Source organism: Leuciscus leuciscus (assembly GCF_965113295.1).
Source record: "Leuciscus leuciscus genome assembly, chromosome: 22".
NCBI lineage: Eukaryota > Metazoa > Chordata > Actinopteri > Cypriniformes > Leuciscidae > Leuciscus > Leuciscus leuciscus.
In genome coordinates this window covers 16,676,301-16,703,971 of record NC_138746.1, presented here as the reverse complement: position 1 = coordinate 16,703,971, position 27,671 = coordinate 16,676,301, and the positions used below count along the sequence as shown (strand labels likewise).

General features: G+C 37.7%; 1 protein-coding gene and 1 long non-coding RNA gene across 34 annotated transcripts in view; one reads left to right on the top strand and one right to left on the bottom strand.

Annotated features, from left to right (window-relative positions):
• pax2a (paired box 2a) overlaps window positions 1-6,098 on the bottom strand; it is a 33,070-nt gene extending 26,972 nt beyond the window's left edge. For 10 of the 26 annotated variants that reach the window (XM_082153691.1, XM_082153675.1, XM_082153695.1 and 7 more), the window contains exon 1: window positions 911-2,674. In XM_082153691.1, coding sequence (XP_082009817.1) covers window positions 911-953 — 43 coding nt within the window. In that variant the 5' untranslated portion in view covers window positions 954-2,674. Of the gene's footprint in view, window positions 1-910 lie in introns of all 26 variants that reach the window. The other 16 variants (XM_082153684.1, XM_082153690.1, XM_082153689.1 and 13 more) reach the window with 16 other exon arrangements.
• LOC309486394 lies at window positions 1,651-27,027 on the top strand. Of its 8 annotated transcripts, none has more exons than XR_014201515.1 (7): window positions 5,623-5,756; window positions 10,885-11,025; window positions 13,520-15,758; window positions 17,573-17,647; window positions 19,203-19,267; window positions 19,922-20,021; window positions 20,114-27,027. It is a non-coding gene; the product is annotated as an uncharacterized lncRNA (long non-coding RNA). The 8 variants fall into 8 exon arrangements; XR_014201516.1 differs by having other exon boundaries at window positions 10,885-13,805; window positions 14,625-15,758; XR_014201517.1 differs by having other exon boundaries at window positions 10,885-14,724; window positions 14,843-15,758.
• Window positions 27,028-27,671: the final 644 nt, after the last annotated feature.

Here is a 27,671-nt window from a genome sequence, read left to right as displayed (position 1 = left end):
TCGCATAGATTATGTTTCAACCTGTTTAATTTTCCTTGCACAATTATTGTAAATAATTAAAAAGAGCTTTGATAACTCATATTACAACCAGGGAGTAGGCTACTGCAAAATAATTAAGAATTAATTATTTAAATTATACCCAGGCCTTGTTTCAATACCGTGTTTTCAACAAATACAGTACACATATAGCCTAACTCCTTCAAAAAAAAAAAAATCGTATTATTGTGCCTAACGGCAAACCTTTTCTCCCTGATTTTCAAAATGTAGAGCACATTTATTGTGATTGGAAATTCCGCGCTTTAAAATGTAAAAATTTAAAGGCAATGTTTTGTAAAATAATGTAATCTGTAGCACAAAAAAAAATCTGGTATTTTAGCGTTGGCACATGTTAGATATTTCTTGCGATTTTGCTTCATATTTTTGCAGTAGGTAGCCTACATCTCTCACATGTGCCAGTAATTCATTCAAGCATTGGACTTAAAAACAAGAAATATATTGCGTGAAATATGCACTAATCATTTACGTTTTACATACAACGCATAATGAGTAATTTTAAATTAAACCACGCTAAATATTGTAATCGACTTTTTGAGCGACTTTTTGTCGGAACAAACGACTAAAGGGCCGCTTAAAATAACATAAGCGATCGCTGATATTTCTTCACGGTGACTACTTTCCGTATTCGCGTTACTGAGCGAGAAGTAGGCTAGCTTATAAAATATTAAAACAATTATTTTTACATTTTTATAAGACCTTTAAAAACTTGGTAAGAGTGAGTAGCTTAATGCGGACAGGTTATAGGCTATAGTCCTACAAAGCCAACTCTACCGGAACGCTAAACAATTTAGAATTGATTTATGCTAAACAAGGTAGAGATTTTGAAGGGGAAAAAAACTGATATTTTACTCACGGTGCATCGCCGAGAAGGGGTCTGCTTTGCAGTGAATATCCATGGGATAGCAAAGGAAGGAAAGATAATCGACTGAGGTCGCCGTCTCGCCTTGATTATGTAGCTATAATTGGAATTAATAAAGATCGCTATCCGTTCAAAGCACAGTGCTTCCGATGCCAGTGAACAGGAGAAGTTCTTCAGCGAGCGACGAACTTTATCTCGTGCTGATCAGTCCATTCAATGAAGACACGAGGCTGGTCAGGTGCAGATCATGTCCTGCACTAGTCTCTCAAAAAAACAATCTTTTACGCAGAAACGTTAGCGTAATCAGTCGTTCAGTTAATATGTGTTAGCTACATATTTAAGGGAACGCAAGCATTAGTGGTTGCGTCTCCTCCAGTGTCCTCTGGTGAAACTGCAGTGTAAATTCCTCGATATGGAGAAGCGTTTCTGGTAAAGTCTGAGGGGTACAGTCAGATTCGTCCGGGGATGACAGGAAAAAACATGGACACGGCGAGTGTCTCTCGGTCCCCCTCTCTTCAAGAATGGGATGTGCCTGTTAGAAGCTTTGGGCTGAGACTGAAACCCCTCTTCTCAGTGTGTCTGTTTCTAAAAGCTGCAGTCCACCGCCCCCCTCCTTCCCAGATCCCCCCTCGCATAGAGATGGATGACATGTCAGACAAAGGCAATAGATTCCAACACTTTGTGATTCGCCAACGCAAAAAGCTGGAGCACCAAATGAGGAGGTCTCTTCATCTGACACTTCGGAAGGGGAGGGATGCAAACAGGGAAATGAGGAGAGATGGGTTTAAAAAAATCGAGGAAATTAAAAGACAAGTGGAAAGGAAGCGGTACCACCAGCGGCCAGGCATCGTGGTATTTCTAAAATGTATGTTGTCAAACTACATGAATCATGTTTAAATCATATGACCTAAACGTATAGACTAAATGCATTTTTGTGTGTGTTGTTGATGGGTATTATGTTGTCAAGATGAGACTAGTTAAGGATGACGGAAGGTCTTAATCTTCATGTTTTCTATTTCTACTGTAATTTTTTTTTTCTCGATTAGCCTATAGGTATTGTCGGATGTTTTCACATTTTTTCCGAACATCGATTAGCCTCTAATGGATTGGCGTTAAATATTATTAGATTGTTAAGCAATATTAACCTAGCTGGCTTTTTGTCTAAAACACATACAGCCCTACGCTGTTTTAGGAAATACGGAAAATGTAAACAATACAATGTTGCATAAATATTCGCCGTCTGCAGATATAAATAGCCTAGACTTAAATATAGCCATAATCTTAATTTCTGACAAAGATTTGCTAGTGCATCTGAAAGCTATCGGATAAGGAAGAATTACTGTATTATCGTTGCATTTTAAACTATGTCAACCCTACTAAGTTTGGCCTGTCAAATGTTAGTGAAAGGATTGTCTCTTTTGACCATGCTGTTTGGACTGCTGTATTGTAGGTATTTCTGTAGATGGCGCTGCTTAGTTTGCTTTATTTCACTGATGGAGGCTTTTGAAGTTTGTTTTATGGCTATCCAACTAAATTCTTGATTGCTGATGACAATTGATGAACTTAATGTTTTTAAGTTTTGTTTATTTTTCTTACAGCCTATGTATTGTTTTTATTTAAAGCTCAGATGTATAAGATTATTTTTTAGAACTGAGATCGATGATAGGTTTTGTCAGTTAGTTTATGCTATCCGATTAGAGACTAGGCTACCTATGCTTCACTTGACGTTTAACTATTTTTATTTTATTTTAAACCAGATCTATCTATCTATCTATCTATCTATCTATCTATCTATCTATCTATCTATCTATCTATCTATCTATCTATCTATCTATCTATCTATCTATCAAATTCGTTATTAAATGTTTATATTTCTTATCTCAGAAAAATAATTTATTTCAGAAGAATCATACATGTTTTTATCCTGGAATACCGGAATACATAGTGATCATGTTTACATTTTTTTCCCCACTTTTGAAGCAAGTGATAAAGTTAAATTCCTATCTTAAATTTCATATTTTTTTCTGGAAAATGTATTTTTAAACCGTTAAAATACAAATAGAATCGTATGCACTTATTTTTTACCTTTATCGCAATTAATAATTATTATGCTGTTATTATTATGCTATGCCATTATTATTGCTTTAACTGTTTTCGTTTTTAGTAAAATGGCACACATAGAGCTGAATTTAAGCACCATAAATGCTGTAAAAAAAAAAAAAAAAAAGTAATTGTAGTAATTGGTGAAAAGTGCAGGCTTTGGCTTGACTAAAGAAGGCTCTTACACATTTATAAAGTGTTCGCACTGTGACCGTTGTAGGTTCGGCTAAAAGAACAGGAGGGTATGTTATGTTGTGCCTCCCGGCTAAATTTGGGGACGATTCTTCTTTTTGTTAGTATTTTTGGAGGGAGCTTCTGGTACAATATGTAACACCATGGGCTGTAATTTCACACTTGACTACACATTTCCCCTAAAGCTGCTTTTATTTCCCCGCAAGACCCCAGCTTTTTGCCTCCACTCCCCTTTACTATATTAGTTACTTCCTCTGTTAAATGATAGGAAAACTAATTGCAACTGATCATAGTGGCCACTGAATTCTAAAGGCGGGCTATTGAGACTTTTAAATTTCACGTGGCTCATAAAAAAAAAAAAAGTACTAAATGGGGAAAGGGAAAATGTGTAATAAATGGCATTTTAAATAAACAGGTAAACATGAAAACTATATATATTTATGTCTGCTTTAGGTGTGTTTGAAAACGTTTAATTTTGTATTATTTTCTTTAGATCTGATTTTGTGAACAGGAGGTTTTACTATTAAGATAACTATTATGAGAGAGTGATCGAACATGTCACAAGAGAGCCAAACAGAAAAGAGAGAGATAGGCTACTCAAGAAGGTGCAGTGATATAGTGCATCTGTTTTGACAGCCTCTGCTATACGCCACATAAGTTTGTTAGTCAAAGTGAACAGCGATGAACGTCCAATGAGAACGCAGAAAATCACTTCTTTCCAATATTTCTATTTCCACTTTTAAAAGCCCATAGGTTTCAACTCATTCACTGTAATATTGTCAACGTCACCAATCGATACTTTCCACTCCACTAGACCTGCTGTCCACGTCAGTGTGCTACAGCCTAGCTAATGCAAGTATCCATAGCTTTTACAGCAGGAGTAACCTATAATGGAATTTAAGGAGTCTGATATACGCTTACTGCGATTTTCAGTCGTTGAATTGTTTTAGAATAGCGTATTTAGTCGTGTTTTTCGAGAGGTATTCAATTGGCACAGACTGAAAGAATTATGTAGAAATCGTTTCTGTTTGTTTGTTTTGGTTATTTTTGGCAACAACAAAAAAAAATTATACGTGGGAAGAAAGTTTAAACTAAAAAGTATAAACAATCTCTGGTCAAGTTCAAATTATTATCATAGAAATTAAATAGTTTGCCAAATAATAGGCCTACTGACATTAGCCTAATAATAATAATAATAATAGTTTTTGTTGTGTTGCCCAAAATATCAAAATGCCTACTACAAAAACATAATTTGATTCCCAGATGACTCTTTCCTATATTAATTAGGCCTACATATTGAAATATTTTAAGATCTAGTAGCCTACTTCAATCCACAAAAAATAGGAGGTTTCCAAATAAATGACCGCTGTAACCAAAACAACAAAACGGCATTCACAACACCAGAGTCATGATATCAGCTGTGTCTTTAGATTACCCATTCATGGTGTCTATAGAGTGAACAGATGGACCATCAATTGAGTTCTGTCCACAGCATCAGAGATTGATTTTGTACTTGCTTTTAATTTTACCATAATTAATTAGATTATTACAAGTGTTATATTGATCTTCACATTTACACCCAAAATAGAAAGGCGAATTAGCATATGATCTATGTTTTCAATTAAGCGAACTGCATAAACAACGACGACAACAGCAATATTAATAACAACAACGACAATACTAGTACCCTAATAATACTATTTAAAATATCAGTATATTTATGCGATATTAATATTGCTATAAAAACAATGCGATTGCAAAAAGGCTGTTGTTTTGGGGAAATTAATATTTGAATTATGCAATGGGAAAGCCCGCAGTAATACAAGGCTATTATGGATTACAGTGAGCACAAATGTCAACACACGTACGGGCCCAGCTAACATCACATAATAACATAATTCCAGCGTGAATCAGTTGCCACTTTAAATGTTTTCCACAGATTGGCAAGGCATCATGTCAGAATTTCCACCACGCAAATCACAACCGTAAGAGCAAACGACTGCGCTTGCAACACTATAGGGCGGTCAATAAAGGTTAGTCGCTGGTCAAGTAGTTTGCGTTTGAAAAGTACAACACCTACTGTATGTTCTTACCTGAGCTGACGGCGACTCACCCCTAACGCTAGAAAATAAACACTCACACTGTTTGGCGAGACGAAAAGAGAGCCCTGCGCTTACCTGATCGACCAGAGCTGTGAGCCATGGCTTTTCCCTGTCTAATGGTCCGTTTCGTCGATGCAGCCCACTAGATCTGTCCGGCCTCCTGCGTTCCCTCCTCGGCTGGGCGTCCTGCCTCTCCCCGCTGCTTTTCACAACCTTTGACCGATCATCCAAAACTAAACGGTTTAGACGACAACAAAAAAGGAGAGCAACCTCTGCTCCATTGAACTAGATTGATAAAGGAGGGAAAATAGCAATCAAAGCAAATAAAGCGTTGCAGGTGTTATATAAAAAGAAAGAATAAAACTTGTCTGCTGGAAGTAAAGGACTAAGAGTATGGAGATATGCTAAGATCCGCACGCAGGCTTTTACGTTCATGAGACTCAAAGGTAGGACTTATACCGATAAATATTCATGATCTTTTGAAAACATAACTATATGCTTACGTGTGTACTTAGAAGCTTAACATTTTCTGATCGTGAACTTGGATGAAGTTTGCTCAGAAGTTCGCGTAAAGGCTGCGCGAATGGTTGTGAATGATGACTGATTCGTGCTGCTCATTGGCTGAACTTTAAGGTGAACCTGTTCTCAGTAGGAGGGTCTATAAACGAGCTAATACGAAATTTGAATTCATGTTAATGTATTACGAGGTCAGATTAATTACATGTTGTTATATTAAGTAGTTTTGACGTGTGTGTGTGTGTGTGTGTGTGTGTGTGTGTGTGTGTGTGTGTGTGTGTGTGTGTGTGTGTGTGTGTGTGTGTGTGTGTGAATATCTATCTATCTATCTATCTATCTATCTATCTATCTATCTATCTATCTATCTATCTATCTATCTATCTCTATCTAATTTATTGTTTAAATGTAATAATAATTATTATATAGCTCCAATATCATATTAGTCATGCTAAGATAGATAGATAGATAGATAGATAGATAGATAGATAGATAGATAGATAGATAGATAGATAGACAGATAGATAGATTTAATTAAATAATTCCCTAAATTGTATAACATTGGTAATGCAATGCTGTTGAATAGTTATCTTTATATTGCATATTTAATTGCCAGGTCAATTGAATTAACGCCTGATGACATAGGCCTACTTTTATTATTGTTTTTATTTTTATTTATTACTGCAGAATTCATACACGTCACACCAGTGTTTCGTAAAACTTTAAAAAGAGGTAAGATATATAAAGCCACCTTACAGCACAGTAATCCTTATCCTACCCTCCTCACCAGCCGGCAGAAGAAAAAAAAAAAAAAAAGGAAAGGCCAAACTTTTCAGTTGAGCAGTCAAAGGTGTTCTCCCCCTTGTCACGGAAACAAGCCTTTACTCATTTGTTGGGGGTGATAGTAGGTTGTATTTTAAACCAACGTAACGTTTCCTGCTTTGCACTAAAATAACGTTGCCGTTCATAGCTTACGTTATTTGCCATTTTGTTGGAATTATACTAATTTTGTATTTTTCCTTGAGAACGTAAGATTAAAAAGTCATTTTTGGTTTAAAAATATATATTTGATCAGCATATTAATGCCAGTTCAAGTCAAATTCGTTTTAAAAAAAACTTGGCCAACTCTGCATGGATAACTTTAAAAGTTTAAAATAACATTTGTCGCTGAGGGATCAGATTTATAAATCTTGAGAATGTCAAGTAGCCTATGTAGGCTATGTTAAGGTTGAATTAAACCAACAGTCCTGCATTTCTGTTGCTGTCTCTATTCCTTAGAAACATTATAATAGTCACACGTCTCTGTCACTAGTAATTAACATTCAGGACAATTAAATTAGTCTGATGTAGAGCATTGCACATGTAACAAGGCGTCCACCCATGTTTTAATGAAATCGATTTCGCCGGCCCTCTCTGGCTTCAGTAACCACAATTCTGACGTTTTACATCCCTAAACTCTGACAACAGCAGATTCACACAAAATGTTTGTTAACTAGCCAAAGTGAGGCCATAATAATTTAATGTACAGTTTTATGTCTGTACCACGCTCCGTCGTACTTTTAGATTTTGTAATACGGCATATTTGCAAGTTACTTGTCTGTTAATGTTCCAGTTAGTAGACTTTATCATCCCTTTCTTTTTCTCTTCGCGATCGCTCGCGCTGTTAAGCTCTGACGGAAGTTCCCACTCATCCGCTCTACTTATATGTGCATTTGTGATGGGGGGTACATGCATCTGCATCGAACATTTGAGCCATATTGCTCACAACATAATTCCGTGTCGTTTTGCTACTTTAATGTACTGAAGCCTTGAGTGGCCGCGCAACTGTTCTCCTCGCATAGTTGGCGTTTTGCAATAAACCACATCTATGGTTTTTATGTCGAATCAGATGAATACGCTTGTGATTCGTTGTAAGAATGTTTCAATGCAAAGATGATGTACAGAAATAAATATATACGAAAAGTACTGATTTTATTATGTAGTTTCTCAGAAGATACAATTATTTTAAATTGTTGTAGCCCAGGTGCTTCTTTTATTTCAGCAAGGGCTGAATTATGAACTATGGATTATAATCTGTAGCTTTTCTTTTCTTTTCTTTTCTTTTCTTTTCTTTTCTTTTCTTTTCTTTTCTTTTCTTTTCTTTTCCAAAACAAATGATTGAATTGAAGCAAATGGAAAGAGTCCCAGAAAATAGATAATTATGAACTTGAGCATACATTAATGTTCTTCTTCTTCCTTCTTCTTTTTTTATTTGAGATAAATAAATATCAAATAATAATATATAGTGGTTATGGTAAATAAAAATAAATAAAATCTCATTCATTTACAAACCATAATGTATTTTAATATTTCTATATAATGAGTTTCCAATTGCATTTTGTGCTTGTCTGTGTGTGTGTGGTGTGTGTTGGACCCTGAGGCAGCCCAGGGTGCTCTCAAGCCAGCTGCCACTGTTCAAAACAGACAGGAAACAGCTTCCACTAACACGACTGCAATATGGAAAGCAGCGACCTCCTCAATGCACCCCATGGCATGATTCTAATATCCCCCCTCACTCTTCACCCTCACACTTACATACATGACTGTTAAATGCAGGGTTAAATGATTTAATATCTCACCTGGTTTGTCATTTATATTATCAACAGCATCATATTGTTAATATTTTGGAGATCATTCATAGGACCTTGACCTGTTTCAGCAGTAGCTCAGGAGCATTTGGGGACGTGTACCTGGAGTGCGATAGACACAGACTTTATTTCCCTGTGCTGTAGAGATGCTTTGTTTCACTGTAAATGTGTGTGTGTGAGTGCAAATCTATTATCCTTCTGAGAAATACAGAGCCGCTCGGCTCCCACACTGGCCTCTGATCATCTCCCTGTAAATGCAGCCTGTCACCTTCAGTGGTGTAATGATCACAGAAACTGTGACCTTGATCTATGGCAAGCCATAACGGAGAAGAGAGAGCGTCTCCCACACACCGTACTCAGATATAACAGTGATACAGGGGAAGCCGAAGGAGGGTTCAGAACAGGGCCATTTGATTGGCAATAAAGGTTGTTGGAGTGTCTGTAATGGATGTGAGATCTCTCCGGTTATCATCCATTTGGATAGGGCATCGACTGAAGACGACGTGATTCCAGATTGAAAACTCAGGGAGTGGCTGATTATGGTTTTATTGCATAGTCCATTACACTGGTCAACACTACACACTGTTTCTCAAAGCAGAGGCTGTGGTGGATTAATGGGGCAGCGCTTCTGTTCTCTCCAGCCCCCTCGGACATACGCACCTTTCCTTCCCTTCAGCAAGGCTTTTTGAATATGTCCCAGTTCCTGCCACATTTAGCTTTAAATAAGTTTCACCCTCCCTTCTTCTTGGAAGAAGGGCGCAGTGGGTTCATGCACCCTGTGAGATCAGCACTCACCATTTATCATCCCTCTCTTTTTGGAAAAGATGAAAAATATTATGCCAAAGACTACTCTTGTGATGGAACCTAGATACATTTTAAACTATGTGAGAAATGAACGTGTTGTTTTTATAAAGGCTGTATAACATTTGATTCGATAAATGTTCACCCATAATTAAAACTGTCATCATTTACTCACCCCCATATCATTCCAAACCTGTATGTATTTATTTTATGTGTTTGTTTTTTTAATAATTTGTTTGTTTTGTCAATGCAGTGTTTGGAACTCATTTACTTGCAATGTATGTGCAAAATCATTTGATATATTCTTCAAAATATATTGTGGTTCCATCCCATCCTCTCACTCTCTTTGTACTGTACAAAGGCAAACAATGTTAAATATAAATATATAATAATTCATGTAAAAATGTATTTAAATTAATGTAATAAATGATTTATCTTTTGTATTCCACTGAAGAAAGTCAAATGGGTTTGGAACAACATGAGGGTGAGTCTATGATGACAGACAATTTTCATATTTTGGGTGAACTAACAAACTAACTTCTGAAGTAAAAGTTAGTTTGAAAATAAATAAATATATAAACATTTTGCATTATGTGCAAATTAAATACCTCAAAATCAGATATGGTGACAGAGTCAGCAAACTGTAAACTGGCTGGTAAAGGGCAAAAAACACTTGTAAGAGACAATAAATAATGCAGGAAAAAGTAAAAAATTCTCCCTGTGGAAATCTGGATGCTTTTGTGAAATCTGGTCCCCACAACAGCGAGCCCCATCAACTCATCTCCCCTTGCCAGCTTTTCATATTTAAAGCCAGTACGGGTTTAATTACCAAATGATGACAGTGTCATATGGTGCCATGATGGCACAGGATATGTGCGAGACACTGACTGACAGTGGGAAGCTGGAAAGCAAAACGGGGGAGAGAAAAAAAAAATAGCTGAGACAGTAAAACATCTGTAATTTGCAATTCACTGGTGTTCAGTGGTTGCTCATGGATTAAAGATTAAAAACTATTGTCTAGCAGATGGAAGAGAGAGAGAGAAAGAGAGAGAAACATGGAGGGAGGGGGAGCTTCTAAGCAGCCCATTTACATTTGTATATAAGCAGCACTGTTAGGATAATCACATGGAAAAAATAAGCTGTCTCCATCACACACCCAAGGCAATGCCTCCATTAGTCCCATCTCCAGATGCAGATGCTTCTGTTTTCAGATCGATTTGTGGTGACAGCATGTTGCCCTCTGTAACAGCTTGGCATATAGTTTGGTACAAGTGTAGTGAAAATCTTTTAGTTATTGTCTTTGAGATGCCACATTTATAAATGCTAAGTGCAGCAATCTACAGTATAAAACTTCCTATAATATACAATACACTGTGTTTGGTTGACCAGTGTCTAGAATAAAATGTGAGCTAGTTTTTCTTTGTTGGTGATTGAAGAGACCAGCTACACCTGATCTTTTTGTAATTGTAATTAATTAGTGTTTTGTTAGTCTTGCTGTGCCTTAATTAGTTAGCACTGCCCAGTAGAGAGAATGAGAAACAGTACCTGGTTGGTACACAGCAAATAAGTATTAGAAATGGCTATAAGCTAATGCTTTCACTGTGAAGTTGACCCTACTTTGATATGCTCATAGGTTCCTTTGATGCATTCGGGTGTACGGGGGTAACGGGCAGCCTATTGGAGCGTGGCAGACCACCTGAGAGTTGTTTTCTGGACTCTTGGAGGTCACCTGACACCAGTGCTCTGGAAAAGCTGCTCAGGCACTGGATTTCACGTGAGTTAAAGGACCTCTTCAATAAAACATCACCAGCTTTCAATGGTGCACGCTTGAGCTGCTTGTGTAATTGACTTTTTGACTTTTTTCGGATTTGCATGGACTCTTCAAAAGTAGCTCACCTGGCAAGTATCGCTCTGCTCCAAAATTACAGTAGCTATGTGTTATGTTATAAATAATAAGAACTCTCCACTGGCTACAGCTACCCATACCGTCTTACCTCTTAAGGCTCGTTCACATCAAGAACGATAACTATAATGATAACTATATTAGCGTCCTCACCATCATGGAATCTGCTATTCTTTTAAAATTAGGACAATTTAATAAAAAATGTATCTCTATACGCTCTATGCATGAACGCTGTTGACGTATTTCCGGTAGAATCTCAGCCAGCATCTTTACTTCCACATAGTGCGTTCTATAGTGAAGTGTACTAGCGGCAAAACTTTCATAAAATTCATTTTCTCAGAAACGGAGACAACGATTTTAGAAACCGATTCGCTAGTCGGATTTCGCGTGATATGAGAGAATACTCACCCTCAAAGTTGTCGATGTAGCTCGAAATATATAATTTAAAGCCCTTCTCTTTCTTACTCTTAGGTGTGACAGCTAACTGCCTCACAATATAGTTAATATCATTCACGTTAACCACTGGAAGTTCTTGTAAACAGCGAGTGTAATTTACCATTATCTCCACCAAATGCAAAACGGCTTCCGACGCAGCACCGGATGTAACTGGACGGGCTGAGACAAAACGCGGAAGCGATCGTGCACAGAGCCTATTGTTTTTATTATAGCTATCATGCTTAGTGCAAATGGGCCTTTAGACAAGCTATAGATAATGTATGTTTGGTGGGAATGAGAGCCTTCTCCTATCCATGCAGTTCCAATAGTGTAAATTAAAGACTAAAATGAATATTGTGCCAGTATTTACTCATATTATTTGATATACAAACAACATTGGACCCCATTGAGTTTTGTTGTATGAAGAAAAAAACAGCATTTTTCTTTATAGAAAAATCTTTTTTTATGTTCCACAGATGAAATAAAGGTTTGGAATGACATGAGGGTGTGTAAATGATGGGTGAATTTTCATCGGTTTAATATATTTAAATAGCTCCTAAGGCCGCTCAAGTGAAATATGAGATCGGAGAATACTATAATTGTATTCTCTTTGAAATGATGGAAGGTTCAAGCAGGATGTTCTGTAGGTGAAATTTAATATGGGCAAACCATTTTAGCCATCTTTGGAGCTAGGTGACGAATCATTTCTGTTCTGAATGGATGATTCAGAGCCAGAGGTGAATCATACAGGGGTTTGTTTGTATCTGTGCCTTTGATCCCCCTCTGATAGTCCCTACACCGCACAACATCTGTCACGCCGCATACCACAATCGCTCACATAGAGCTTCAGGTGATGCGGATGTATGGTTATTCCTGCCACACAGTCCGCATGGGCATCCCCAACGCCAGCGCTCATTAGCAGGCAGGTGGCGTTAGAGCTTCGACTGGGGCCGAGACGAGGAATAGAACCTGGCAAACTGGGTTGTACGTCCGCATCGGGTAATCCCCGCCAGATTGCCAGGATATCAGAAGTGACATCACAAAGCCAACAAAAATTAGCATCCCTAATGGTCTGCCAGGCCAAACATTATTCTTCATGATGAGAAGCAGTCATGCCTGCCCAGGGCTCCTGATGATTTGGCCAAAAGCAGTGGAGGCCCCCAAGTTCTCAGCTCCAGCCAAAACCAACAGGCTCTATTCTCCAACCCATGAAGACAGGTTCTACAATACCCAAAGGATGTTCCTGTGAAAAATCCTCGGTGCATCCCCATCATATACTGCTGATGCCTTCAGATTCTAGAAGATCCTTGGAAATATTCTTGAAGACTATAGCCTATATACAATTGAGACTCTCACCTGGCATTTGACTACCAGTGAATAACACCTTGACTAGATTTGGAAGCTAAAACCAAGAAAGATCAATGAGAGGAGAGGGGGAGAGTGGCAGATTTAATTAATTACCGCACATTAGAATGTTTGTTTACAAAAGTGAACAGTTACAAGGGGCCTGATGGTAATTAATTTAAAACGTACTTCCCCCTGTCCCTGCCTCGTGTCGGTAGTAGACGTGGTTGTTTCATGGCAGGTAAGCCTACGTCTCATTGGATTTCCATCAATTGCTCAAAGGTGTGTTTGAAAACAAAGATGCATGGTGGGCAAATTAGCCTGAATGTTAACATGATTGCATATTAAGAAATCTAATTAGTATTCCAGGGAATCAAAAGGGAAGAGCTGCATGATGTTGAGATAATGCATATCTAAGAGGAAAGTTTCACCATTTTCCATGCAAACCGTATTTTCTTTTTCATTCTCTATTTAAATGTAACTTAACTATTTTAAATAGATCTGTAAATTGTCTCTGTGAAGATGACTTTATTTCTCCAACAATGTCACAGTGGTTGCATGTGTGTGTGTTTTCATCTGTGGTCAGGAGGTCTCTCGAGGTCCCCCTCCAGGACAATGATGTATTTAAGTCCCCTAAGAGGTCAGATGGACTCTGTCCAGAACATCACCTGCAATCAATAGTGTTGGTAAACCAGGCTCAACTGAGTGGCCATGAAGACTCCCCTTATAAACACGCTCGCAGAGAGGCCGGCATGGCCCATTGCTTTGCTAAAACTGCAACCAACATCCTGACACACACACACACAACACATGCCACCACTCTGAAAACAAGTGTTGATGACAAAGAGAAGAAAAATAACAGCAGCTCAGCGGTAAGTGGAGAGCCTCCAGGTGATGAAATCCTCTCTAAAGTGACACAAAATTGAAGCAAATTAACAGCCATGTGAATGTGTTTATAAATGCTAGTGGGTGGTACTCCCATGGAGCAGTGAGCTCACTGGAGTGAGAGTATTTTATTTTATTTTATTTTATTTTATTTTATTTTATTTTATTTTATTTTATTTTATTTTATTTTATTTTATTTTATTTTATTTTATTTTATTTTATTTTATTTTATTTTATTTTATTTTATTTTATTATTTTATTTGTGATTTAAAAAGAGATCCACCTTATACTCTTCATTATGGTATTTTGCTTCATTATTCTTGCTATTTCGATAGCTAAAATGTGCATAAATGTATATTAGCATTATTTCTGTCAGTCTAATAAATAAGGAAACTACTGTATAGCGCTTTTCACAATAGACATCATTTCATAGCAGCTTTACAGAAAATGCATGAGTCCACTTTACAATTTAGACATTACAATTACAACTTAAACATAACTGTTATGTATTTCAGAAATTTACATTATGCAAATAAAGCTACAAATTAATTAATTTAAACAATGTAGTAAGTTTATCAATATAATAATTTTATCAACAAACAATTAGTTGCATACTTAAAAAGTTGAAAAAGAACTGTTTTGGTGGACTGTTTTTACATTATTACATGTCTATTTATTTATATCTATATCTACTGTGCCTGATTATAAAAATTTCAGCTTTTTGTATTTTTTATTTACCAGCAATACCCTATGCATTCAGCTTCACTCTGTCATAGCAAAGGTTGCGCATTCTCCTTAACGCACAGGTGAATTGGGTGCACTGCTTCAATCAAGGCTTCACTATTGGGTTTGAGAGTCATCTGAGCCCAGACAACAAAAGCAAACGCTACAGTGAGTGTCTCTACTGTAAGTGGCTTTTGAAGAATTGGCACAGTCATCTGGCGAACACCTCACATCTCTCACAAACAAATGAAGGCCTGGTGCTTCAAAGTGAGATTGATATCTCTCTCTGAACTTCCACCAGAATATTCTGAATATTGAGAGAGGTGCACTCCTCCCACGGGACCGCCGAGGCGCCGCTCTCCTCCCTCGTTCCGCCAAAGAGGGGAAAAAAGATTGCCCCTGTAGATCTTCCATGTTCATCAACATTCACTCATTCATCGTGAGCCATGGCAGCTGAAATTTGGCCTAGTGTTTCTGAATAGATGACCCAGGGATCCACTTTGCTGCTATGAGGTTGTCTGCAATCGAGTTTTAGGATTAAAACAGAACAATACACAATTTTTATCAACTTCAGAGTCGTCTATATATTTTACCCTGTGACAGAAAACTTTTCAATTTGCTCTGCAAATTCTTAAGAGTACCCAGCCATTTAATAAGACTAGAATAGTAGCATTGGAATAGATGTATCTACTTTGTTCTGCTTTCTGATTGTTTGCCAAATATACGTTTTTTTTTCTATTCTTTTATTTTTCAAATGAAATGGAGAAAAAGCTACTGCTAAAAGTTTTAGTCATAAATCAGTATGTACTATTTGAACTTTTTAAAGCTGTATTGTATATAAAACTGTTTAGTATAGTACTGAATTATTGTTATTAAACTAAACTGTGCAAGAAGCACAAATGTCTTTGCACTTGCAATGTGCATGCAGACAATGTAACATGTACTATGTACCAATTTATGACAACACAAATGATCAAACTACGTTTTTAAGTTTACTATATAAAACATCCAGCAAAAAATGTATCTTAACACAAGCAAAATGCACTGACACTTTTTTCAGGTTTGCTTCTCTGTTAGTATCTCCACAGCTGTATGTCTCTGTCAGTGCATTTTTCAGAGAACTCCTTAGTAGCCAAATGAAGAGGCAAACACAGATGATGATGATGATGGTCATGACATACATAGTTGAACCACTTCAAGAGGAATGCCAGCTTAAGGTGAGAAAATCTTAAATTCATGTAAAAACAATCTTATGTGAATTACGTACAGGATTACTGTAATAAAGCTTACTTCAGAAGACCTAAGGCAAGGAGTGCCTTAATATTGTCTTGATTGTGGTCAGAGGTGGACAAAGTACACAACTTCCTTACTTGAGTGAAAGTACAGATACTACTGGTCAAATATTACTCCGTTACAAGTAAAATTTGTAAAGACCGATTTTTACTTAAAGGACAAGTTCGGTATTTTACACTTAAAGCCCTGTTTACAGATCGTATCTGATGAAATAGAACGGTTAAGATAAAAATTTGGAGACATGCTGCTGTCCCGAGAATTTTAGGTTTATTTCGCTCCCCCCCCCCCCCCCCCACAATGGTTGTCTATGTGCACTGGAAGATTCCGTCCCTAAAACACATTAAACTTTCGTTTACAAAGACGTGAAACTCACCGAGTGGTCAGGGGTGTTCACTGATATGTTCACTCAAAAATCGCTGAAAAAGATGCATTCCAACAGGTTTTATCGTAGTTTTTGTCCAACTCCATTGACTAGGACGTGCTGTGAGACCGCAGCACCTTTACGGTATTACTCCGCCGCTTCTTCTTCTGCTTCTTCTGTGTATTCAATGAAATGCCCGTGGTTTGCTTGCAATTGGCAAAGGTGCATTATCGCCACCAACTGGGCTGGAGTGTCTATTATTCAAGCTCTCAACGGAAGAATCACGGGTGTGACGCGTTTGGCAAAATAGGTCCACAAAAGCGAAATAAACCTAAAATTCTCGGGACAGGAGCATGTGTCCAAATTTTAATCTTAACCGTTCTATTTCATCAGATACGATCTGTAAACAGGGCTTTAAGTGTAAAATACCGAACTTGTCCTTTAAGTAAAAGTACAGAAGTACTTGTTTTTAAAAGTACTTATCAAAAGTAAATGTCAATGCATTGTTTTATCTAAATCTATGCCTGCCTACCTACCCTCATATCAATATCAAATTTATTTCTAGAACACAGTTCCAGTAGTGGAATTGAATGTGAGATTGAATAAGTGCACTCAATAATGTCCACAATGGTTTCGGACACCGACATTGCTGTTCCATCAAATAGTGCTCTATTTAAAGTTTTTTTGGCTTTTAGTATGAATATGTTAGCCTTACTGTTATCTATTAGCTAGTGTGCACCAAAACAGTGGCAAAATTCACATTTAGAAGACCAAACCAAACACTGAAAATGAAAATCAGTTTGATGTCAGAATCCAACGCCAGATTGACATTAATCTCCAACGTTGGACAGACGTTCAGTCGGGTTCTGACGTCAACCCGACTTTAATTTCCAACCAAAATCCAACGTCTATCCGACATTAGATGTTGACGTCAATCTGACGTCGGGTTCTGACGTCAATACGACTTTATTTTCCAACCAAAATCCAACGTTTGTCCGACGTTGGATGTTGACGTCAATCTGACGTCGGGTTCTGACGTCAATACGACTTTATTTTCCAACCAAAATGCAACCCCTGCAACCAAAATGATCCCCTGACTGACGTTACTACTTTCTACTCAAGTACCTTGACAGAATTGTAGTGGTGTAAAAAGTAATATATTGGTCTTTCAAATGTAGTGAAGTTAAAGTAAAAAGTTTCCAGGAAAAAAATAAGTACTCAAGTAAAGTACAGATACTCAAATGTGTACTTAAGTACAGTACTCAAGTAAATGTACTTTGTTACTGTCCACCTCTGATTGTGGTATAAATTTTGCGACGAAGCTCTGAAGTGAAATTGTGTGATTTTGCTATAAAATAAACGTATTTATCGTTTCAGACTGAACCACAAAAGCGACAAAAAACGAAACATTTAACATTCATTATTAGTTCATCCTGCGAATCCATACTCCAGGTAAATTTACATGTGAAAATGACTATGCGGTCACTCTGAAATGTATTACCACAGTTGCATACATTTTCAATTTTCCACAATGCAACGTCTACATGCGTGCATGTTTTAATCCTCGTAACGAACAACAAAAACTACTCTATAATGATTTCCCCTCAGAGGTAAATCAATAATTGCAGAGCTACAAAAGAGTGTTTTGTCCTAAAATGGTAATTAGCACGGGTCTTGACCTCCCTCATGGCATCTCTCAGTCGCCCATCTGAGAGCCAGGGCATGTCCAGAGCTGACACTTAATGACGCTAACATTACACACTCGCTGAACATTGTCGGGCTTTTGTCTTCATTCACATCGAAATGAAGTTCTTGGGGCCCACGTTTATCAATCATGGTGGGGCTCCAGCTGTTCGCCAGTCTTTGGCCTGACTTCAACAGCCGCGCTTACAAATTGTCTCTGAATAGTGTGGAGCTCTGCCTCCCCACCCTTCCACCCCCTTTTTGTCACTGTCTCCTGACAAATGTTCCACTGCAGCTTTTCCCAGACATGGCCGACCCTACCTTCTGCTCCTCGCCATTCAGAGGGGGGTTCTGGCCTCATGTTCCTCTCACAAGATGAGCATGGTAATCTGCAATGCTAGCCATTCAGAAATGCGTAGTGTTGTGATGTCGTGGCGTTCATTTTGTCTTGGGTATCAAGAATGACACTGAAAGAGAACATGAGTCACCTTTATTTATATAGCGCTTTATACAATACAGATTTCAATTTCAAAGCATCTTCACAATAATAAACAGGACAATAATGATTGATGCAAACTTCATCAAATATGAGATAAATTCAAATTCTGCTGTAAAGCAGCTCTATAGAAGAGTGTCATTATTCGGCTCAAGTCAGTTTGTGTTGATTCAGTTCAGTTCAATAATTGTGTAAAGTTCTTCAATTATGAAATTTGTTTAATTCAGCTATTTGATTCAATCAGTTTTGATTCAATTCAGTTAAAAATTTGTCAATTAAGAAACAAAGTCAGATATATAAGATCGTATGAAACGGACAGATTTGATAGAGATACTCAAAATGAAGTATTCATAATGGTCGACTGATGCATAAATTATGAATTGCTTGATAAGATGTGTTTATCTCTCTTTACTACTCTCTAGATCTCCTGCTACCTGACGTCCATCAAATATTTCTCTTGAGTTAGGCTGGCAAAAGAAAACAAAAGAAAACAAAAATCAACATGGGTGAAGACGAGATGCGGCTTGCCTCAGAGGGCTGAGTGACTGATACAGTTTCTCTTTCACTGTGCTTCGAAAAGTGAAATAATTAAGATAGATGGGCAGATGAATTAGTTGTCTTCCAAGGTCAAACGCTGATTGCCTTATTACTCTATTACTCCACTGTTGTGAAACTGTTACCGCTGACACTTTTTCATGATATTCTTTACATCCACAAAAGAGAAGGAATGAGTGAAGGAGTGAGAGAGATACAAATTGATTGTTTGGCGGCCAAATCAGTCATAGTCATCTTGGGTGGAAGGATTAATGGGTCTGATGGCTGTTGCAGGTTCAGGCAGGGAGACGGGCAGAAAACAAGAGAAATTGGTTTGGGCCCCCGGGAGCTGAATCGATGTGAGTAGCATGTAAGCAGTGCACTGTTGTTGTGTGTGTGTGTGTGTGTGTGTGTATGTGTGTGTGTGTGTGTGTGTGTGTGTGTGTGTGTGTGTGTGTGTGTGTGTGTGTGTGTGGAATGAGAGAGAGATATAAGGCTGTGACACATTTGTTTTTTAATTAAACATATTAAAAACAATTGTTCTAGAATAACACTATATTACTGAAATATTTTGGGTTCAATATAAGCTCAATCAACAGCATTTCTGACATAATTTTGAATACCTTGACAATTAATTTCCACTTTTTCCTAAAAACAAGTTTATGTTGAAAGCACCTTCAGTGAAAGTAAATGGGGATTTGGTTTTGGAGGATTTATAAGTAGAAATGTGAAGCTTATAATTTTGTATAAAATACTTGCATAATTTCTTCTGTTAAAACTTGTTCTTTTCATTATTATGGTCAATTTAGGATTTTATGTGTCACACTGTCATGGCAAACACATTTGCAAAAGTATATAGAAAAGGTGTGACCAGTTATTTTCACATTAAAATCAAGGTAATACGCATATTTATGTTATTTACTATGTAAAACATGTTATGCTTATGGATTGGCCCCATTTATTTCCATTGTTAGTGTCTTACTGAACCCAGATTTTTGTTTTGTTTTTTTAAGAAAAGGAGAGACAAACTGAAATTGAATTCTGTGATAATCAACATTGTGCCACAAATGCTGTCGATGATCTCGGATATTGAACCTGCAATATTCATTTAAAGTGAGTACAATCTTATTTCTTTTTTTCCATTTTTGTGCAATAAAATCTTCTTTAGATGACATAGATGATTCTGATGTGTTTTTTTTTTTCAGCTCCAGGTTTCCTCAAGTCTTCCAGAAATGGGCCCAAGGAGGTTAGCAGCTGTGACAAAAATCAAAATCCATTTTCTGTGGCCAAATGTAATGAGGACCAAATGGTGGATGTTCCATTCATCTCTCCGGCCTGTCTGAGCACTCTTAGGCCACAGGCAGCAGGCTTGTGAAGGCAGGTGTGAAAGCTGCGGGGAGTCTTATGAGCAACCCCATGATGCTCTATGTACAGGCATGGCATTTTTTTGCTAGTGTTTTTATTGGATATATAGTTATTTTATATGTCTATTTTTATTAAATCACCACATCAATCCATGTGTGTGCAAGATAAATCGTTCTGGTTTGAGGTCCGTCTAATCAGGCATCACAAAATAAACTCTATTCTATAGCTTCAGGAGTGGGACGTTGTTCCCTTGAAATTGTTCCTATTTGTGGACAAAATAGGGTTTGCTTCGCATACTGAAAAACAACAGATGAAAATTGCTCCAGGATTATGACTGAGAGCCCCTCTTCAATCTTCAGAAAGCCCACCCACACAAAATCTGGCTGAGCAATTCACTATGGTGAAGTTAGACCTTTTGTGCGACCAGAATATATTTCTCTCCTTCACAACCGAATTCATGTAAAATTAATCAACACCCCACTGTAATTCCAAATATTTGCCACACGGACTGATTGGGGTCAACGGCTCAGTTCGACATCAGAACTGAGAGCGCAAACTCCCCATCATGATTGATTGCCAGCATAGTCACACATATTATTATGAAATGAGTTTATTAGCTTTGAATCTGTTGGTTATGCACCACTGTTTTAGGCCTTGTGTGCAATTTTCAGAGGCAAGCGTTGATCATGAGAGTCATGAAGGCTTTATGATGTCATTTTGGAACTCTCACCTGGTTAATCTTGAAGAACTCTTGTTACAATAGTGATAAAATAGGCCTGAACTACAGGAGATTTCTGCCTGTGATTTGTATTTAGACTGAACACTCGGGAATCTCACTGAGCACCAGTCAAGGCTCGTTATTCCCTCAGATAAACAGGCAGGTCAATCATAGACCACCAAGACAATTCCCAATTCCCCTGGTTTATGTTTTTTTTTTTTTTTTTTTTTTTTTGCCATATTTATGTTGCAATCTTCATCATGATTTAGGTTGGCAGTCATAAATCATAATTGCAAAGACTATAGAGGCACCAATTTACTTGCGGATAATAAGGTCTTTGTATTTATAGCTACGCTGGCAGTATATTTTATGGTTATGATCATGTGCATTACACCAGTTCATTACAATCAGCATTAGCTTGAGCTTTTTAATAGAATAAGAAGAGTGCCAAATGCCTGTCTATTTTAACCTGCCTTTCTAATAGCCATATGAGTCTGATAACTAAGCAAAGAGCTTGGCGGTAATGAGTCATGTGACACCTCATGGGGTTTTCCATAACTATTTGAGTAAATGTTCGCTCTCCACCAACAATTCCCTTTGATGACCCATTAGATATTATGGGGCAGCCTGCTGTGAGCTCCATAGTCATGATCTTACCAAATTTGTGTTTAATGCCCAAGAGACAAACAATAACTAGATTTTAAAAACTTCCTGACATTATCTCTCATCTGAAAGTCTAACAAGTTTTGTTGTGAGTGACACTTAATTTTTTAGATATTAGTGATATTGTTGTTGCTACTGGGAAAACCCCCCACAAGGAAACAGTGAAGGGAAAAAAAAACTATATAACACCCCAATGCTTTTAATCTGACAGTTTATTTTATTCTACTTTTGCATAACTTGGGGCCTTTTTCTTTTGGTATTTAATTTAAACAATAAATATTTCAATTTATTTTTATATTGTATTTATGTTTAGATATATATATATATATATACAGTATATATTCAATTTTACATTTGAACAGTTATCATATTTTCATATATTCCTCTTATTTCATATTTCCAAATGTTGTGGAGGCTACAAATATCCTAATGACAGCTATTAGACAGAGAGAGAGAGAGAGAGAGAGAGAGAGAGAGAACGCTTTAAGGATCCTTCTCCTTTTGTTTTGAGATGCATTTGTTTCATTGAATCTTTTGCCACTGAAGCCTGATCAACTTCCATTGCAGATGCTTGTCAGCTGGGGAATATATAAAGATAAATGGTATTATGTTAAATTCCACTTAATGACAAATTTTTAATTTTCTGAACACGGTCATTTTCTGGCTTGTGAATCAAGTGTAAGGAGCTAATTACGTGAGGATCTGAGCAAAAATAACTCTTCATCTCAAGGATAATGGAAGAGAAATGTTGTAGATTAATGGCACTATTTATCTTTTTTAAATTTCTATCTTTCTCTGGTGATAGCTGTGCTCCCCAAGGAAAATATTCATAAAATGAAATTGAAGTCGTAACTTAATAGGTTATTAAAATTTTTGAGCGCATATCACTTCTTCTTTCGCGGCGCTGTAAATTTAAATTGAAGTTTGTGGCGTTCGGAGTCACCAGCAGAGTTTTTTATGATGGCACAATAGAGGGGGAACATGCATCTTTGTCAGGAGGTATTTGCTATTCTAATTTTATGGCAGGCCAGATTATCAAAAAGGAATGTCATGGCGCGGGCTGCTGACAACACCTCAGCCTTCAGCCATGTGTTTCCATTAGGCGACTGAGCCGTCCGGGGGTTTGTTCGTCCCATTATTTTCCATTTCTGTCTTTTATCTTGATTTAAAGTGAGGCTCACTGCATATTCCTGTGCTGTCATTTCCTTTCCTCTGCCAGAGCCTGAGATTGGGCAGCACAGGGCGCCTCAGCACAGGGACTCGCTCTCTCTCCAGGGGCCGCGTGTAGAGCGATTCAAGGTGGAATATCTTTAGCCCGCCTGTATGTTTGGAAACACTGTGCGAATGAGAGATGGTGATGGAAAGAGAGAGGGGCCATCATCACCGCTCTGGCGTTTTTCCTCAAGGTCAGGGGGCCAAATTTATTTATTTCCCTGAAAGTTACGATGAAATTTTACTGACTACTTTGCAGTAATGATGAGGGACATCAGCAGCCATAAATTTCTCTTGCCTTTTCTTTCGCCAATGATGAACCATTTTTTATTTAGCCTTCAAGGACGTTACTTACACGGTATTTGTATGGAAGCGGTGTTATATGTAATGATATCCATTTCATAGCGTCATATAACCCGGTGGAAAAAAATTAAAGTAAAACTGACTAGGGTGCATGGTATTCATATTCATCTGGAGCTATTGTAATAAATAGTAAATGTCAGACAAAATTTGTGACGTCCTTGTCTGTTTCAAAATTGCAACTAAAATGCTTGTTTTTGCTCTCTCTTCCAGGATATTAAATAGTTATTTTTTTAATAGCAATTAATTAATAAAATAAATATATATATATATTTGTTTATATAATTATATAAATATATTTATGTAATTAACTATATATTAACAATATATTAACAATAATTTTTTTTTGCATTATACTTGTATTTCTATGATGTAATCTACAGACTGGAAATCAAAGGAGTGTCCCAGCTGTAAATGTGGCTTAACAATATCATCACCTTATTTTTTTCCCCCCAGTACCTCTAGAAATCCACAGATTTTCTCAATCTAAAGGTCATGTAATTAGCATAACATCATGATGTCTTTTATTGATTGGCTATTTAAAATCCCATTGTGGTCCTGGGAGTAATGTTAATGGGTAGAAGCCACACCTCTTTATTGCCTCTATTATGATATCCCATGAGCCCTTGTGGATATTCCTCAGTGGGCACTCTTTTGTAGTTCATTAATGGTCAATTACTTAGAGCTCATGGGCCCCACTGTGTCATCAACAGCGACACCAGCCAACCCTCTTACCAATCCCCGCTGCCTCCTAAACAAATAATAGAAAACCTTTCTGTGCGCAAAGGCAAGAATCACAGCTTCTTAACCATACGATGCCGGGAAACCTGAAAGTTCCTGGTCCCCTGTTATTTGAGAATTAATACCATTTTGTTTCTCAATTTCAGGACGTTCAGCGTACATTTGTCATCTGAGAGATAGCAGCCTCCATTGTTTCCCCCAAGGATATCCCCCCCACCCCCCCCACCCGTCTCTACTTAGAGATTCTGCATGCTGAAAGCTTAAAGTAGAACATATTGGAATGTTCAGACAATCCTGACCTGTTTATGCAAGCAGAGTTGATAGGTTGTCAGGCCCCCAGCGAGAGGGCCCAGAATGAGGCGAGCTATCCTTTAAACTGCCTGCCTGATATTTGTGGATAATAAAAGAAATAAATCAGACAATAGGCCTGAATATTTTATTTGCTATCCATATTCCTTATGGGCAAAAATGATACAGAAATGTAAAAACAGCAATTTCGCCCTGGCCCCTGACGGAATTGTAACACAGCTGCTGCTGTTTTCATGTCTAAAGACAAAGTGCATTCTTGCCACTCGGCTAGCTTGTGCTATGTGTGCTATAACTCTGTTCAGCAGGCTCTTATCGTGTTTTGTAATGGGGCCATGGCTACCCCTTTACACACATCACCCCCTTCAGCCTCCTAGAATTTCAGCCTTTTCCTGTAATGTCATTTCTTACTGTGGTTGACTGTTTTGTATATATGTCAGTGTTACAGTATCTTAGCATCACCTGTAAACATGAACCTGAGGCCTAGCCGGGTCACGCTGACCAATGTCCGTAGCCTATTGACCTTCATTTAGCATCTCTTGTCTTGCTGTGCCATGCTGCGTCTCTGTGAAAGATGCCTCCATCAGCAGAATGGTGGTGACAGTCAGAGGGGAATGAGCTCGTGAAGTGATTACGAGAACGGGTGGCAGTCATTCAGACCCCCGAGATGACAGCACATTCAGAGGGAAAGTGCCCGACTGGCATTAATCCCGGGAAAATCGCTGGCCTCCAGGAATGCATTGTGGGCCTGATAAGATGGTCGCTGTAATATGCACTTAATCTGCAGGTCTCCAATGAGCCTGCTTGTATTTCCAAACTGGAGGGAGCCATTGTTGTGAGGCCTGCAAGATCAGGGGCTAAATTGTAAGGTTTTATTATATTTTAATGCAAAAATGTGGCTATATCATACTACACCTCATCTGTGCAAAGCTATAAAATCCCAGGCTTGTATAGAAACATTTAAAGGGAGAATTCTGTCATAATTTGCTCACCGTCATTTTTCTTTTGTGGTACTGGATACTTTTCCATGCAGTTACAATGAATGGAATTGGATCTTTCAAGCTTCAAAAAGTTTGCAAAAGAACTCGTATTTGACTCATGTACTACTTGACTCATGTACTACATTCCTATACTACATTAAAAAAGTATTTTTTTAAAGGGATAGTTCACCCAAAAACCAAATTAGCCCATGATTTACTCACCCTCAAGTCATCTATGTGTATATGACATTCTTCTTTCAGACGAATACAATCGGAGTTGTATTAAAAAATGTCCTGGCTCTTCCAAGCTTTATAATGGCAGTGAATGGCCGTTTCTGTTTTGAAGTCCATAAAAGTGCGTCTATCCATCATAAAAGTGGTCTACACGGCTCCGGGGAGTTAATAAAGCCCTTCTGAAGCGAAGCGATGCGTTTCTGTAAGAAAAATATATTATGGTTTTATTCACTCATAATAATCTTCTCCTCCTTGAGCTGTTACCAGCTAACAGTGAACATTCTCAAAACTTTGGGAATAAATATTTTGGCAAGGTTCTCTCAAAGTTATGAACAATTCCATTAACGTTAATAGAACATTCATTCAGAGTTATCTGGTCTTTAATAATGTTCTCAAAATGTTAACACAGAAATTGATCATGGTGAATGTTTTATTTCTGAAACATTTAAGTTGACCGTTTGTCTAATGTTTTTTAAATGTTACTATTGTTCAAGAACATTCCAAAGTATCCCATTATGTTTGCGAAATGCTAAAATGGAATGCTCCCAATGTTTGCATAACCCAAAAAAGAGCCATGTAATGGATTTAGAAGACATACCTATATATATATATATGGACAGAATTTTTTTATTTTGGGTGTACTATCCTGTTTACTTGGCTATATAAATATTTAACTTAATAGCTGAATACATATATAGATAACATTCAACATGCTTATTTAAAATTCAACTCAATGTGAAGTAAATGAGGAGTAACATGAGACAAGAGGCGTTGTTCCTGCAATAAACCAAAGCCGACTTTCTGTGCCAAAGAGAAAGGTCTATGTTGGCCAATAGCTGATTATGTCCACTCAGCACATTGTCAGAGCAGAGCCGACAGTACCCCTTTCACTCTGTCATTAGGCCATTTAGGGGTGAAAATATGGGGTTGTCCTGAGCGGGAGGAGAGCACTCTCTGCCTGTTATTATCAGTTTTACCCTGACAACACCCTGGTGTGTAACTTTCACCAGAGAGATGGAAAGATGGAGGTCCCTGTTAAGAAAGGAACCATTGACTGATGGGCAATTTCATATGAATGTCCATAGAGCTGCAGTCTAAGTGCTTCTCTTTCAAGTAGTTCATGCAGGTAATGTTTTAAAGGTGTGTAATTTATTTAAATTCTAAAATACTTTCTCCTTTACTTTTTTAATATGCAGAATTTGCAGCTAGTAAGGCTTTTAACGGTTGATTCTCCTCTTAAGTGCTGATAAAACATAGTTTGTTTGTTTAAAATTCCCAACCTGACATAGCAACAGTGGCTCATCCAATGGTGAGAGTTTGGGGTGGGGCTATTGGTTTGTTTTACCAATGGCAGATGAGAGGAGAGTTTGGAAAAACCTGTTTGAAAACAGTTCTTTTTGTGCAATTAATTTAGGTGCTGGCACAGAAATTACACACGTCAGCTTTACTGTGAAGTGAAGTATCATCAATGAAAGCTTGTTTGGGTTTGTGTATGTACTGTATAGAATTAAAATGTTAATTAAAATACTAGTATACCAAATTATTATGTTTGTGACTTTTCAATTCTCTTCAATCTTTCAGAGTGAAAGCACACTGGAACAGGTATTGGGTGCTAGTCTCTGATAAAACTTTAATTGAGCTAGTTGATGATTGATTTTCATGCTTCGCTGCTGGTTCTATTGGTCCATGCCATATAAATGTTGATTAAAAAATAAATATCACATACCTCCTACTGTCATATGAGCTCACGACTTGTGTTAGAGGGTTTGCCAGTATTGGCCTACAGTCACTTGCCTAACATGCACATTCTCTCCACCTGTGACGGCAACATTGCTGGCAAAAAAAAACGGTCGCTGATGTACGTAAATACGGCCAGAGTTCTTGCAGTGTGGGTGCTTTGCTCCTCTGATTATTAATGACGGCGGCCAGTATTGAGTATGTGATGAGAGACCCAGGTGAGCTCCAGGAGAGTCCGTACACCACACCCTGGGGTCCCACAAATATCACCCTTGTAATTTCATGCCTCTGATTATTATTGCACACTGTAGCTCCGAGCACTGCTCTTCTACCCATTCTGTTTTCTTCCCCAGCTGAGCTGCTGTTTTAACAGGACAAGCCCACCTCCTGCTCTGTTCTCACACACACACACACACACACACACACACACACACACACACACACACA